This window comes from Sciurus vulgaris, assembly GCF_902686455.1.
Source record: "Sciurus vulgaris genome assembly, chromosome: 2".
NCBI classification, from domain to species: Eukaryota; Metazoa; Chordata; class Mammalia; order Rodentia; family Sciuridae; genus Sciurus; species Sciurus vulgaris.
In genome coordinates, this window is record NC_136462.1 from 14,507,707 (window position 1) to 14,520,686 (window position 12,980).

The window sequence follows — 12,980 nt, forward strand, 5'->3', positions numbered from 1 at the left end:
CCCGCCACGTGCCTAGGTCCCACCACATTTAAAGCGGGCATGTCCCCTGGGAGGGAAAGGCATTTCTGTGGAGCCAGCTGAGTGGTGACCGGGCTGTCTCCCTATTCGGGATTCCCACTGGCTTTCTGTTGCCGTGGATACCAGGGGACCGCACAGCATTGGGACCCCCAGTTTGCTGGGAGGGAACTGTTTGTCTCTGTGACTCTGCGTCCCCTCTGGTGTTTGGTGTTTGTGATGGGTCAGGAAACCGCCCCCCCCAGAAAGCTTCTTTCCTTCTGTGGTGCTGGGGGGGAACCCAGGGTGTCACACACGCCAGGCAGGTGCCATTCCACTGAGCTGCACCCCAGCCCTGGAAAACAATTTTTGCTTGTTGATGTGGTGGCTGCTCTGTGGGCGATGCCGGGTTGTGGAGTGACTGACATGGCAGCTGGTGAGAGGTCCCCTGGCCAGAGTGCTGTGCCTGATTGCTGCTCCAAGTCACCACGGCAGATTAGAAGTGGACTCAAGCCACTTGGGGACAGGCCCTCAGGTCTGGCCTGTGATTTCATAAATACGGCCCCTCAGCTGCTGGCGGGCAGGGTCAGGCCTCTAAACAGCCTCCTGGTTTGGTTATGGTCAGAACCACGGCGGGGTGTGCTGGCTTTGGGGTTGTGTGGGGTCTTCTTGCTCCTTCTTGCTCCTGTGCAGCAGCCCCCGAGAGCCCCGGCTTGTGGGAACCCGGCAGTGTCTGTCAGACCTGCTCTGAGGTGTGGGAGGCGGGCGGGTGGGTCTCTCCGTTGCCTGGTGCTTCGGGGTTGAAACCACCAGGAAGTCATGGCGTGGGAGCAGTGGTTGGGGATCGTTCTGTGTGGTGTGTGCACTGGGTCACCTTCGTCCATCCCGGCTGTTGGAAGTATCCAGGTCCTTCAAAGCCCCACCACGTGCCACCTCCAGTTCCCCTCACTGCATGTGGCGGGCAGGAGGTTTGCAAGCTCACACGAGGCTTGGAGAGCAGAATTCTGCTTGCCCCAGGAGTGCCCAGTCTGGGGAGGAGGACAGGCCAGCCCTGGTGGTTGAGAGCAAGCCCTGGAAACAAGGGGGCTCAGCCCCTGACTCTGCAGGTGGCCAGAGTGCATGCCACAGTGCACTTGGAGGGGCAGCTCCGGCCGGGTCCTGCAGCTTCCTCGGGGCCACGGGGCAGCCTGTTCTGTGGCCACTGGGCCCTGAGAGCTGGTGCTGGGGCGTGCCAGGGGGAGACACTGCTGGAACACCGGCCAGAAGAGGTGGGCAGCAGCCCTCTGGAACTCCTTTGTGCTCTGGCTCTCGTCCTCCCTATGTCTGGGCCTCTCTTTTCCTCCTGAGCCCCTGAGGTGGAGGCTTGAGCAGTGGAGGAAACAAGGTCTGCAGCCTCTGGGCCAAGGGCAAGCCTCAGCTTCGGTCCTTAGCAGGTTCGTGACTTTGGGCCTGTTCCTTGATTAACCAGTCAGTCCTTCGTCTGTAGGGAAGGACTGTCCCTTGCTCCCTCCCAGTGCTGCTGTGAGGAGCGTGAGGCAGGGCGGTGGCCCTCTGTGGGGGTCGGGCAGAGACGGGTGCTCAGGTGAGTCCAGAGTCTTAACCAACAAGCTTTCCCCGGCTGCTGGGCTTTGATCAAAACCGTGTCGGCTGACCGAAAAGCCAGTGGCTTCTCTCCACCAGGAATATTGGATTCTGGCTCACAAAGGAAAATGAGCGTGTGCTGGAGAAGCCGCGGCTCCCAGCCTGCGCCCCTGTTATAATGTGCGGAGACCCTGCCCAGCAAGAAGAGCGGACGATCCCAGTGTCGCTGTCTAAGCCGTGGGGCCCTGGGGGGAAATGCAGCCCCCCAGGTTATCAGATGGTGCCAGGAAGGGCCCAGGGGACACGAGAACCCAAGCAGGCAGAGACGAGGTGCAGAATGGCTCCCTCGGGCAGCAGTAGAGAGCCTGGGTCGTGTAGGGCTGCGGGCTCGCAGCCCCTTGGTTTTCTGTGCTGTGACTTAACTCCATTGAAGACCCCCCAGTTCCAGGAAACTGCCAGCCACTTCTGTTTTGCCAAGGGTACGTGTGCAAAATACCCAAATAGCAACTGTGGCTGAATGGAAGCTTGTCTGAAAGGCCATTCTTCCAGGACCCTGATCACAAGGGTGAATGTTGAATTGAGAGGAACCCAGCCCCAAGGAACCCTCTCCCCGTAGACTCTGAGCATCACCCCCCAGAGAGGTCCCAGGTCTGTCAGCAGAGGTTGTCACTGTCCAGGCTCTTAGACCACCCCCGGCCTGAGCTGGACCTTGAGGAAGTGTTGTCTTTCCAAATTTAAATATTTTCTTTTAACTCCTTGATTTTTTTTTTTTCTTAGTGGAGAAGGGCCACTTGTCCTTGCCTCGTGGGAGAGGCGAGGGTGATACACAGAGAAGCCCAGGCTTCCTGCTGCAGGCTGGTCTCTGAGTTGGATGACGGGGTTCAGGGCCCCAGGAGCTTGAGTTAGAGTCCCATGGCCACAACCTGGCGCCCCTGTTTGATGGCGTGTCTGTGTGCTTTTGGTCACCAGGAGCTGCGGGAAGACAACATCATTCTGATTGAAACCAAGGCCATGCTGGAGGAGCAGCTGACGGCTGCCCGGGCCCGCAGCGATAAAGTCCACGAGCTGGAGAAAGAGAACTTGCAGCTAAAGTCCAAACTGCACGACCTGGAGCTGGTATTGCGCCGTGCCCTTTGCTGCTGATTTCGCCACCAGGTTCCCTGCTCCTGCTGTCCCTAGCAACTTAGAACCAGGGAAAGTAGCTTGCTGCGCTCAGTGGGCTCAAGGGGACACTTGGCACCCTTGAGACCGCGGGGACTTGACTTCTGGGTTGCCTTTCATGAGGGTGGATGTGCCTGTGTGTCTTTTGCAGACAGGGCCTTTGCTGGAGTTTCTGCTGTGGCTCTAGCAGTGGCATGTTGGCCTGTCACAGCCTCAGATCTGCTCTAGCGCCACCAGGCTTCCCGTGGCAGCCCCGTGCAGTTCCTCCCTCTGTTCCAGAGCTTTCAATCAGGGACCCTGGGCTCTCTCCACAACCTAGGTAGCAGCTTCAGCTGCTGTTGGGCGGCTGTCACCAGCATAGTGCAGCGTTTGTAGGCAGCTTCGTCATAGAGAGCAAGTGCATGCTGTCCCTGCGCCCCTCGTGCCCAGAGAGAACGGTGGCAGATGGTGTGCCCAGGGAACCTGTCCCCATTCCTCCCCTCTTCCTGACCTAGGACCGGGACACAGATAAGAAGCGAATCGAGGAGCTGCTGGAAGAGAACATGGTCCTCGAGATCGCGCAGAAGCAGAGCATGAATGAATCGGCTCACTTGGGCTGGGAGCTGGAGCAGCTGTCCAAGAACGCAGACTTGTCGGACGGTAGGTGGCGCTGTGGCCTTGGAGCTGGCCCCTGGCTTTGAGTCAGCCGTGGCAGCCCATTCATCCCCCCAAGTAAATATGAGTTCCTTCAAGTGCCATTTGGAGCTGTTTCATTACGGTTCTCCCCAGGGAAAACATGAGGGGTCCGGCCGCCAGGATGTCAGGACGTGAAAGACAAATTAAGTGTTGCCAGGTTTCTCGGTTTCCCATATGGACACTTGGGAGCTTCCAGATTACAGCACGCTGATACCCTGAGGACATTTTAGGCCTGTCTGCCATGGCTGAACGCCCTGGATGGCAGAAGTGTCCCGGTGGTTGCTAATCCTGGCTATAAATGTACGCTGGGCATTATTTCCTCTGTTCATTTGCATAATTGGGCAAGATGGATGCAGTCTGTTCTCTGTCTCCCCGGTGGGGATGCTAAGTGGCTGCTGCTCCTGAGACCCAGGTTCTCTGCTGTCTGCCTGGCCACCTCCTCCCCCTGGGCCAGCACTGCTGCCCTCTGCTGGCCCCCTGGAGACGAGGTGGCTGTGGTGGGAAGGGCGGGGCCCCAGTCAGCACTGGAGCAGGAAGCTTCAGCGCCCAGCAAACAATAAGCCAGTTCCTGTGTTCAAAAATAGCACACATTCACCGTTCCTGTGCACCTGATATCAAAAGTTAATATTTACTTAGCACTTCGCAGAGCGAGGTAGGGCTTTTGACTTCTTTTGGTGGGGGCCTTTTAAAATTCTGATAAACATTCGTAAGAATACCGGTAAGGGTAGTGAAAGCAGCCGAATGTTTCTTTGCTGCTTTGAGGGCTCCTGTCACTTCCAAACTTGAAATCAGCTAGTTAAACTGTTCCCATGAGCATTTAGTTCTGGGAGATGCCCTGGGCGGGAGCTGCAGAAGCCCTGCCTCTGAGTCCAAATCGACCTGGAGGATTTGCTGCCCCCTGGTGGAGCTGAGAGGTGGTGCAAGCTGCCTGGAATGGTCTCTGGGTGTATTTCTCCTCCGCCTCCTCTTCCTTCTCTTTTCCTTTTCTTTTTTTTTCTTTTTAAGAGCATTATAGTTATACACATAGTAGTTGAGTTCATGTAATCGAACATTCATGGAATTTATTCCTCTTACTCTCTGCAACCAGGGTGGCTGGCGGGGTCTGAGGCCTTCACCAATAGACTACTCAGTATAGTTTTTGAGTCCTTTAAGGTCGATGACTGATTTATTCTTAGTGACAGTGTTGGCCTGAATGATGGAGTGATGTCAACAAAACCCTGAGTATACCTTTAACTGTGACTTTTGAAACTTTTTTTTTTTTTTAAGGAGACCAGGTCTTGGCCAGGTACAGTAGTGGATGACTGTAATCCCAGCAACTTGGGAGGCTGAGACAGGAGCATCACAAGTTCAAGGCCAGCCTCAGTAACTTAGTGAGATCCTCAGCAACTTAGCAAGACTCTTAGCAAGTCTCAGAAACTGTAAAGGGCTAGGGACATAGCTCAGTGGTAAAGTACCCCTGGATTCAATCCCTTCTACCACACAAAAAAAAAAGAGAGAGAGAGATAGATATCAGATCTTGCTATGTTGCCCAGGCTGGCCCCAAGCTCTTAGGCTCAAGTGACCCTCCTGCCTCAGCCTCCTGAGTAGTTGGGACTATAGGCACGTGGCACCATGCCTGGCTCAAAATATTTAAGTTTTTTTCTTTTTCCTTTTCCTGATGCTGGGGATTGAGCCTAGGGCCTTGTGCCACTGTGCTGGGGCATGCCCCCCACCCGCCCACTGCAGGCTATTGCTGGTTTGGGTCTTAAGGACATTCTTGCTCTGTCCTTTAGCCTTGGAGAGGATGGCAGTGCACAGAGGGAAACAGACACCTTTTAGTCCTTACAGTTGCCTAAGGGACCCAAACACGCACATCCTGGTGCAGATTGTGAAAGTCCCCACAGCTTCTGGGGCGATGGATAAGGAGCAGGGGCTTGGGGTGGAGATGGCCTTGTTAGCCAGACAGCGCACTAAGACACCACGGGACAGGCAGGGCAGATGAGGGTCAGCAGCCTTGGTCCCTTCCTCGGGGGCGCTCTGCCTGCTGTTTCCCCCCATAAAGCCCTCTGCCTTACCAAAAGTCCTGCACCTGCTCACAGCAGAAGCGGGCCAAGAACTCCCATTCCTGAGTTTTGGAATGGTGTTCCCGTCTACAGCTTGCTTCCCAGATGCTCAAAGGCAGAGTAGACACATAATCTCAGATCTCAGAGCAGTCTGCATAAACTGCTTCACTTTCACTCAGTGCTAGTATGAAATCACTGACCAGGCTCTCAGTGGGCTGGCCAGTGCTGGCTGGCTGCAGGGCACGGCCTTCCACCGTCCTGCCCAGACCGACTGGCTCACCTGGCGCCCTCCTGCTGAGCGGCCCACACCTGCTTCCCTGGGTGCTGTTGTGAGCACGTTGCCGTGGGCTGTCTCCGTGGGCCTGCGGCCTTTGAGTTAGGCAGCCTGGTAAAAGAGCGATTTCTGTAAGTTAGAGTCTTGGTCTGTTTCTTGCCGTCCTGGGGATTGAACCCAGGGCATGCGCGTGCTGGGCGAGCGCTCTGCCACTGGCTCTGCCCCAGCCCAAGTCACGCAGCCTTGAACTTGTGCCTCGGCTCCTCTGCTGCCGGCTGCTTTCTCTCTGAGCCCTGGGTGGCCCCCACGCAGAGCCAGTCGCTCCAGCAGAGGTCCCTAGGTGCCCGGCGGGTGTGGAGGGGCAGGAGGCGGGCCCCTGGCTGGGCCCTGACCCCGCGCCTCAGCCTCCAGGAAGTCGTTCGTGTTCGAGCTGAACGAGTGTGCCTCCAGCCGCGTCCTGAAGCTGGAGAAGGAGAACCAGGGCCTGCAGAGCACCATCCAGGGGCTGCGCGACGCGTCCCTGGCGCTGGAGGAGAGCAGCCTCAAGTGCGGGGAGCTGGAGAAGGAGAACCACCAACTGGGCAAGAAGGTGAGCTCGCCGGGGACGGGCACAGGGGCCTGGGGCCGGTCGTTACCAAACATCTGACTTGCACTGCAGCCAGTAGCTGGGTGAGCTGCCAGTGGCCTGGGTGAGCACACCAGCTGCTGGCCAGGAGCACTCTTGCTGGTGGCCCCTCTCAGGACCAGTGCCTCTCGGGTCTGGGTACCTCCTGGCCTGCGCCCACTTACCGCAGTGATTTGTCAAGGCTGCAGGGGCCCTGGGAGGGGCTGCCAGCAGGAGAGGCGTCCTGCCCGTGCTGGTTCTTCACCCCCGGGGGGGCAGTTGGCACACTGCTGTGAGAGGGACCCTCCTGGGCCCTGGCTGCAGGCCCCTCCTGTTCTTGGAGGCACCGGGCATCTCATCCCCACCGCGTTGCTGCTGCAAGCAGCGTGCCCCGCCTCGTAGGAGAGAAGCTGCCTTCCCGTCTCCTGCTGTGTCCTCTGGTGCCGAGTGGAGTGGGGAAGGTGACTGGAGATCCAGGCGGCTGGTGGCTTCTGAGATCCAGCTGGGCCTGGCGCAGGCAGTGTCTCCAGAAGTGGCAGTTCAGAGTTGGCCAGGACAAAAAGGGACCGACCCATGGGCGGATGGCGGCCTCCACTTCAGAAAGCCTGGGGTGTCCTCTGGTCGGCCCTGCGTTGGGGGCGTCACCTCCCCACTGGTCCCAAGGTAGCCCGGGCTCAATTGCTGTTGCGGCCCCTCCTCTCACAGACGAGGGGCAGGGGTATGCCTCCCAGCGTGGCCCCGTCTGCCCGTCTCCTGCTGGGATTGGTTCCCAGGCCTGTCTGCTGTAGCTCCTGGGAGCCACATCTTGGCAGAGTCCCTGGGGTCACCAGGTCCTAGAAGGGAGGACTGGTGTTCCCAGGGGAGAGCTGTCCTTGTCCAGTGCCCAGAACCCCTCTCCAGTGCCGCTCGGCCACCCTGGCCTGGCCAGAGTCTGCTTGCCCAGCGGAGATGGCGGGTCTCTGCAGGTGTCTCGCTGACCAGCTTTTGGCCATTGTGCCTGGCCTCAGGCGCTGTGCCTGGGTTTGAGTGCTTCTGCACCAGCAGGAGGTCATGCCCGGCCTGTCACCCTCAACCTGCTCAGTTCACCCGAGTTCCTTTCTCCAGCCTCACCCAAGCCTCCCTCCTCGCCGTGTGGTAGGTCTCGGCCCCTGCTGGCACGTGCCAGCAGGGTCAGTGAGTAGCCCTCAGAGTGCCGCAGGGCAGCCCAGCCCTCTTGCCCCACCCTGAGCATAGCCAGGCTGCCGCTGGCCCAGGAGGCGACATCGCGGGAACCAGAGTTCCCTGCAGTCACACCCTACCTGTACCTCCCGCACCTCTGCGGGTCCTGGGGAAGCTGCCGTCCTGCTCTGCATCTGTCACTTTAGTCCTTGAGCCGAGGAGGGCGAATCCTGGTTCCCTCTGGGGCAGTCACAGGAAGGCAGGGGCCACCCAGCCAGAGGTCTGCAGGGAGGACAGAAGCCCTCTGGGGTCCAGGGATGCAGCTGGCTCACACCCCAGCCCGCAGGCTTGTTGGGCGGCTCTGACGTCCTTCAGGGACGGACAGGAGTGTGGGGTGCGGCACAGATGGGCGGCCATGGGGGCTGCATGTGCGCAGCAGCCGAGGCAGCGGTGGAAAGGTGACGGCGGGCCTGGCGTTCTTTGGGAGAGAAGGCTCAGCAGGGCGAAGGGTCTGCAGTCACCATGGGCGGGGGCTTGGGGGAGAGTGGCAGGGAGACCTGAACCAGCAGGTGGTGGCACTCAGGGTAGCTCGGGGCAGGGGTGATGGTGTCACCCCCAGGCAGTGAGGTCCCAGCCCTGCTTCCTGCTCCCTGGAAGGCCGTGGACTAGTCACTGATCCTTCTGGGCCAGTTTCCTCCTCTGTGAGATAGTGAGTCCTCCTGCCGCCCCCTCAGCCCAGTGGGTGCCAGGCCTTGTGCTGAGTAGGGCAGGCTAGGAAGGGGTGAGGAAAGCGCCCTTGCTTCTGGGAAAGGCCCCCACGTGGCGCCACACAGGGCCCGTTTCTGGTTGGCCCTGGCGGGCCCTGGCTGACCCTTGCTGGCCCTTGCTGGCCTTGGCTGGGGGAAGCACACCCACCCTGAGGGCCCCAGGTTGGGGCAGGCGGCCTTGGTGCCCTGATGACTGTGGCGCATGTGCCTCTGCTGGCCCACCTCTCCCTCCCTCTGGGGGACCCATGGCCTGCTTCTTCTGTGGAGGCTGAGATTGTGCACAGGACTAGGAGGCAGAGAGGCCAGGTCACCCCTCACTGAAGAGAAGGGGGACAGACCTGCTTTAGATGGGATCCTGGAGACACCTGGAAGATTGTGCTCCTGTCCACACGAGACCCCAGACTGGACAAGCCCTGTGAGAGCAGCGGCTCTGTCCCTGCTGTCCATGGGTCAGCTAGCGTCCCTGGGCCCTGCCCGCAAGGTTCAGGTTGGACTGTGGCCTGAAGCTCCAGGGTCTCCAAGTCCCCAGGTGGGTCCTCGTGAGGACTGTTGTTTGGGGCCGCGGTCCCCGGCCACAGCATCGCTGAGTCCTGTTGAACACAGGTTCCTCAGGTGCCTCCCAGACGTGCCGAGTCAGAACTGGGGGTAGGCCCAAGGTGGTCCCAACCCCAGCGACCTCCGGGGGTTCAGCCACCATGCACCACACGCCGCGCTTGAGCCTGGGGTACCGCTGCCCAGCTGTCAGCTGCAGGACTTGCCCGTGGCCTCGCGGCAGGGAGGGACTGACCGGCGTCATCCCCGTGGCTGCGGGGTCCACGTCGGCGCCTGTTCCCCAGCACAGGCTTAGCCCAGTCAGACAGGACTTGGCGGGCACTGGTGTCGTGTGCTGTGGAGCGAGGCTCGTCTGGTCGCCATCTAGGAGGTGTGGGCACGCCAGAGTTCCAGCCTGGTGCTGGGGGTGATCAGGTAGTGGGCCAGGCAGGGTGACGTGCGCCAGTCTGGCCTGGGGCAGAGGCAGTGGGACAGGGGAGTGGGCTGAGTGGAAGGTGGACCTGGAGGTGGAGGACCCCTCTGAGCAGCTGGGCACTGTCACCACCAAAGATGGTTGTAGCTCGGGGAGATGGGGGAGGGGAAGTCTGCAGGGTGAAGGGCGGGAGCCCAGGGAGAGCGGACGAAGCCTCGGAAGGAGCAGGAGACCGGGGAGGTTGACAGGTGGTCTCACGGGTGAGGTGGCAGAGCCTGGGAGGTGGACAAGGGCAGGCTCTTGCCTAGTGGCCTTTCTCTGGTGTCCAGGCAGGAGGTGCAGGTTGTGGGCCGAGGTCGGTGGTTGAGGATATACAAGGAGGTTGCTGCAGAGAGATGCCCGGACCTTTCTTTCCCCTTGAGGCCCGTTCAAGTACTCTGTGGGCCAAGAGATTTAGCCGGGTGCCATGGCGCACACCTGTAATCCCAGAGATTCAGGAGGCTGAGGCAGGAGGAGCGCAGCTTCCAGGCCAGCCTCAGCCACTTAGGCCCTAAGCAACTTAGTGAGACCCAGTCTCAAAATGAAAGGACATGGCTCAGATAGAGCCCCCCTGGATTCAACCCCTTGTGTCTGGGGGTGGGGGAGCTGGGTAAAGCTGACCTTTGCACCGCGTCTTTTGGCCCTGCAGATTGAGAAGTTACAAACTCAGCTGGAGAGAGAAAAACAGAGCAACCAAGACTTGGAGACCCTCAGTGAGGAGCTGATCCGCGAGAAGGAGCAGCTGCAGAGCGACATGGAGGCCCTGAAGGCTGACAAGGCCCGGCAGGTAGGCACTGCGCCATCCTGGCCTCTCCCTCCTGGGCTGCCTACCTGCAAGAGGGCGCCGAGGCCTGGGGTGTTGCTGCAGCGCTCACAGATCCGTGGCTGCTAGTAACTTGGCTTAGCAGAGCTTAAACCAGGGAGTCTCTTCTGCTGGTGGGGGACTGGGGAGGGTTTGGCCTCCCAGGGGACCACCTCTGAAGACGGTTCTGAATGACCTACAGTTGGGGAGAAGAGGGCTGCTGCTCCTAGCATGCCCTGGGTGGAGGCCAAGGCACCTCCCCAGGACAAAGGATGGCCCAGCTCCAGTGTCCATGTCACGGCCGAGGACTGTGTACAGGGCGCCGCGGTTGTTCTGCGATGCCATCAGCACCGGCCTCTCTTCCGCCTTCACAGCCTTAGCAGTGGCAGCAGAACGTCCTCAGGTCCTTGCCGTAGGAAAGGCACTGTGGCCTTGGGTGTGGGCTGCCTAGGGAACACGTGGGGCATGGGCCACTTCAGAGCCATCGTGCAAGGTTTCTCTGGGTTCTGACCCTGAGGATGAGAAGGACCCAGAAGGCTGAAGACTTGGGGAAAGCACCCAAGAGGGAGGGAACAGCACAGGCGAGGGAGGAAGGAGCTGGGAGCAGAGGAAGGCCTGTGGAGACGCCCAGGGGGGCAAAGCCTGGTCCTGGGGTCCTGCTGGCCATGGCGGAAAGGACGAAGGGAAGTTGCTGAAGCTTCCAGTAAGGGGCAGAGGTGTTGTTGAGGTTTGAAAGCCTCCCTGGCTGCACAGAGTGTATTTCGACTTGAACTTCAGCATTGGTGTCTCTGCCACTTGCCTGGGTCCCTGTTGGGCTTCAGGATTGCTGGGATGGGTCTGGGTGCTCAGTGGAATGGTCACCAAAGGCCTTTGTTTCCTAGGCCCCTGCCCTGAGCCCTCATCCCTGGCATAGATTCAGGCAGCAGCCTGGGACATGTCTCCGTTTTTCCCATAGATTAAGGATCTGGAGCAGGAGAAGGACCACCTCCACCGAACAGTGTGGTCGCTGCGGGAGAGGTCGCAGGTCAGCAGCGAGGCCCGTGGGAAGGAGGTGGAGAAGGAGAACAGGGCCCTCCACCAGGCTGTGGCGGAGGCCAGCAGCAAACTCAGCCAGCTGGAGGTGGAGAAGCAGCAGCTGCACAAGGCCCTGGAGCAGACCAAGGAGAAGGGGGAGCGGACGGAGACTCTGGAGAAGGAGCTGCACCGGCTGGAGAAAGAGAATGAGCAGCTGGCCAAGAAGGTGACCTCCCTGCAGACGGCCACCGAGAAGGTCAAGGCCCTGGAGCACCAGAGCCAGGGCCTGGAGCTGGAGAACCGAACGCTGAGGAAGTCTCTGGACACCCTGCAGAATGTGTCCGTGCAGCTCGAGGGCCTGGAGCGGGACAACAAGCAGCTGGACGAGGAGAACCTAGAGCTGCGTAAGATGGTGGAGACCATGCGTTTCACCAGCACCAAGATGGCGCAGATCGAGAAGGAGAACCAGCAGCTGGAGCGGGAAAAGGAGGAGCTACGGAAGAACGTGGAGCTGCTGAAGGCCCTGAGCAAAAAGTCGGAGCGCCTGGAGCTCAGCTACCAGAGCGTGAGCGCAGAGAACCTGCGGCTGCAGCAGAGCCTGGAGAGCAGTGGCCACAAGTCGCAGGCCCTGGAGCGCCAGCTGTCCGAGCTGGAGGCCGAACACCAGGCCCTGCGGCGAGACCTGGAAACCCTGCGGCTCACCAACAAGCAGCTGGAGAGGTCCGAGAAGGACAGGAAGGCCCTGGAGCAGGAGGTGGCCCAGCTTGAGAAGGACAAGAAGCTGCTGGAGAAGGAGGCCAGGCGCCTGTGGCAGCAGGTGGAGCTCAAGGATGCTGTCCTGGATGACAGCACGGCCAAGCTGTCGGCGGCCGAGAAGGAGAGTCGCGCGCTGGACAAGGAGCTGGCCCGCTGCAGGGACGCCACCAGCAAGCTGAAGGAGCTGGAGAAGGACAACAGGGACCTCACCAAGCAGGTCACCATGCACATGAGGACGCTGACCACCCTGAGAGAGGTGAGCCCGCGCTAGGGGCCCGGTGGTGGGGTGCGTGGCTCCAGACAGGGAGTTCCGTCCTCCTCAAGGGTTTTCTCTGACTCCAGACTGAGGTACCCTAGGGTCCGAAGGGCCTGGGAAAGTCACGCGTTGTGATCTCACTACCTAGGGGAGACCCCTTGCCCATCCCCACAGACCCGTCACAGGTTGGAGACACCTGGAGTGGAAAGTGCATTGGACAGACTGAACTGGCCACACACCCTGGCTCAGCAGCACAGCACACTGGAGCCTCTGGTGTCCCCTCCCAGTTGGGTGACTGGGAGCTGCGGCCAGTTGTCCCCAGCCCCTGTCAAGAGATAGGGTCCGAGAGCGTTGCTGGCCTGGGAAGAGACCACAGTTCACAGTGTGATTTGTCAGGTCAGAAAATCCAGCCATTGCTCTCCAGGAGACAGTCGAGGTGTCTTTAATTATCATTAATCGTGTCGCATCTGTTCTCTTAAGTACGCTTTGCAGGCATGCTTTCTCAGTGGGTGCAGGTTAGGTAGGTTTACCATGATCATTTTGGGGGCCATTTAGGTTATTTCCAGTGTTTCCCCAGTTGTGGTTTCTTGGTTTCCCCCAATTTCAGCAACCCCATGCGTGCTTGCTGAACTGCACCCGGCACCCCCACCCCCACCCCTGAAGTAGCACTGGACACCCAGGGACACGTGGCCTTCATGAATATGACATTGTTTTCCTGGGCTGTGCCCCTAGACATGCAGTGATGGGCAACATGTGTCTCGATGTATGTAAAATTCTCCAGAGCTACACGTCCTGCTCCTTCCTGGTGTCAGTCACCTGGGCCACCTGAGCGTTTGTTCATTCAGTCCATTACGGTGAACAGCTGCCCTGGTGACAGCTTCGGCCTCTCGAGA

The 12,980-nt window shown here is 59.6% G+C and overlaps 1 protein-coding gene across 5 annotated transcripts in view; it reads left to right on the top strand.

Annotated features, from left to right (window-relative positions):
• CCDC88C (coiled-coil domain containing 88C) overlaps window positions 1-12,980 on the top strand; it is a 153,257-nt gene that overhangs the window by 106,980 nt on the left and 33,297 nt on the right. For 4 of the 5 annotated variants that reach the window (XM_079129536.1, XM_079129535.1, XM_079129538.1 and 1 more), the window contains exons 2-6: window positions 2,545-2,691; window positions 3,231-3,375; window positions 6,132-6,316; window positions 9,909-10,046; window positions 11,017-12,087. In XM_079129536.1, coding sequence (XP_078985662.1) covers window positions 2,587-2,691; window positions 3,231-3,375; window positions 6,132-6,316; window positions 9,909-10,046; window positions 11,017-12,087 — 1,644 coding nt within the window. In that variant the 5' untranslated portion in view covers window positions 2,545-2,586. Of the gene's footprint in view, window positions 1-2,544; window positions 2,692-3,230; window positions 3,376-6,131; window positions 6,317-9,908; window positions 10,047-11,016; window positions 12,088-12,980 lie in introns of those variants that run through there. The other variant, XR_013762220.1, reaches the window with a different exon arrangement.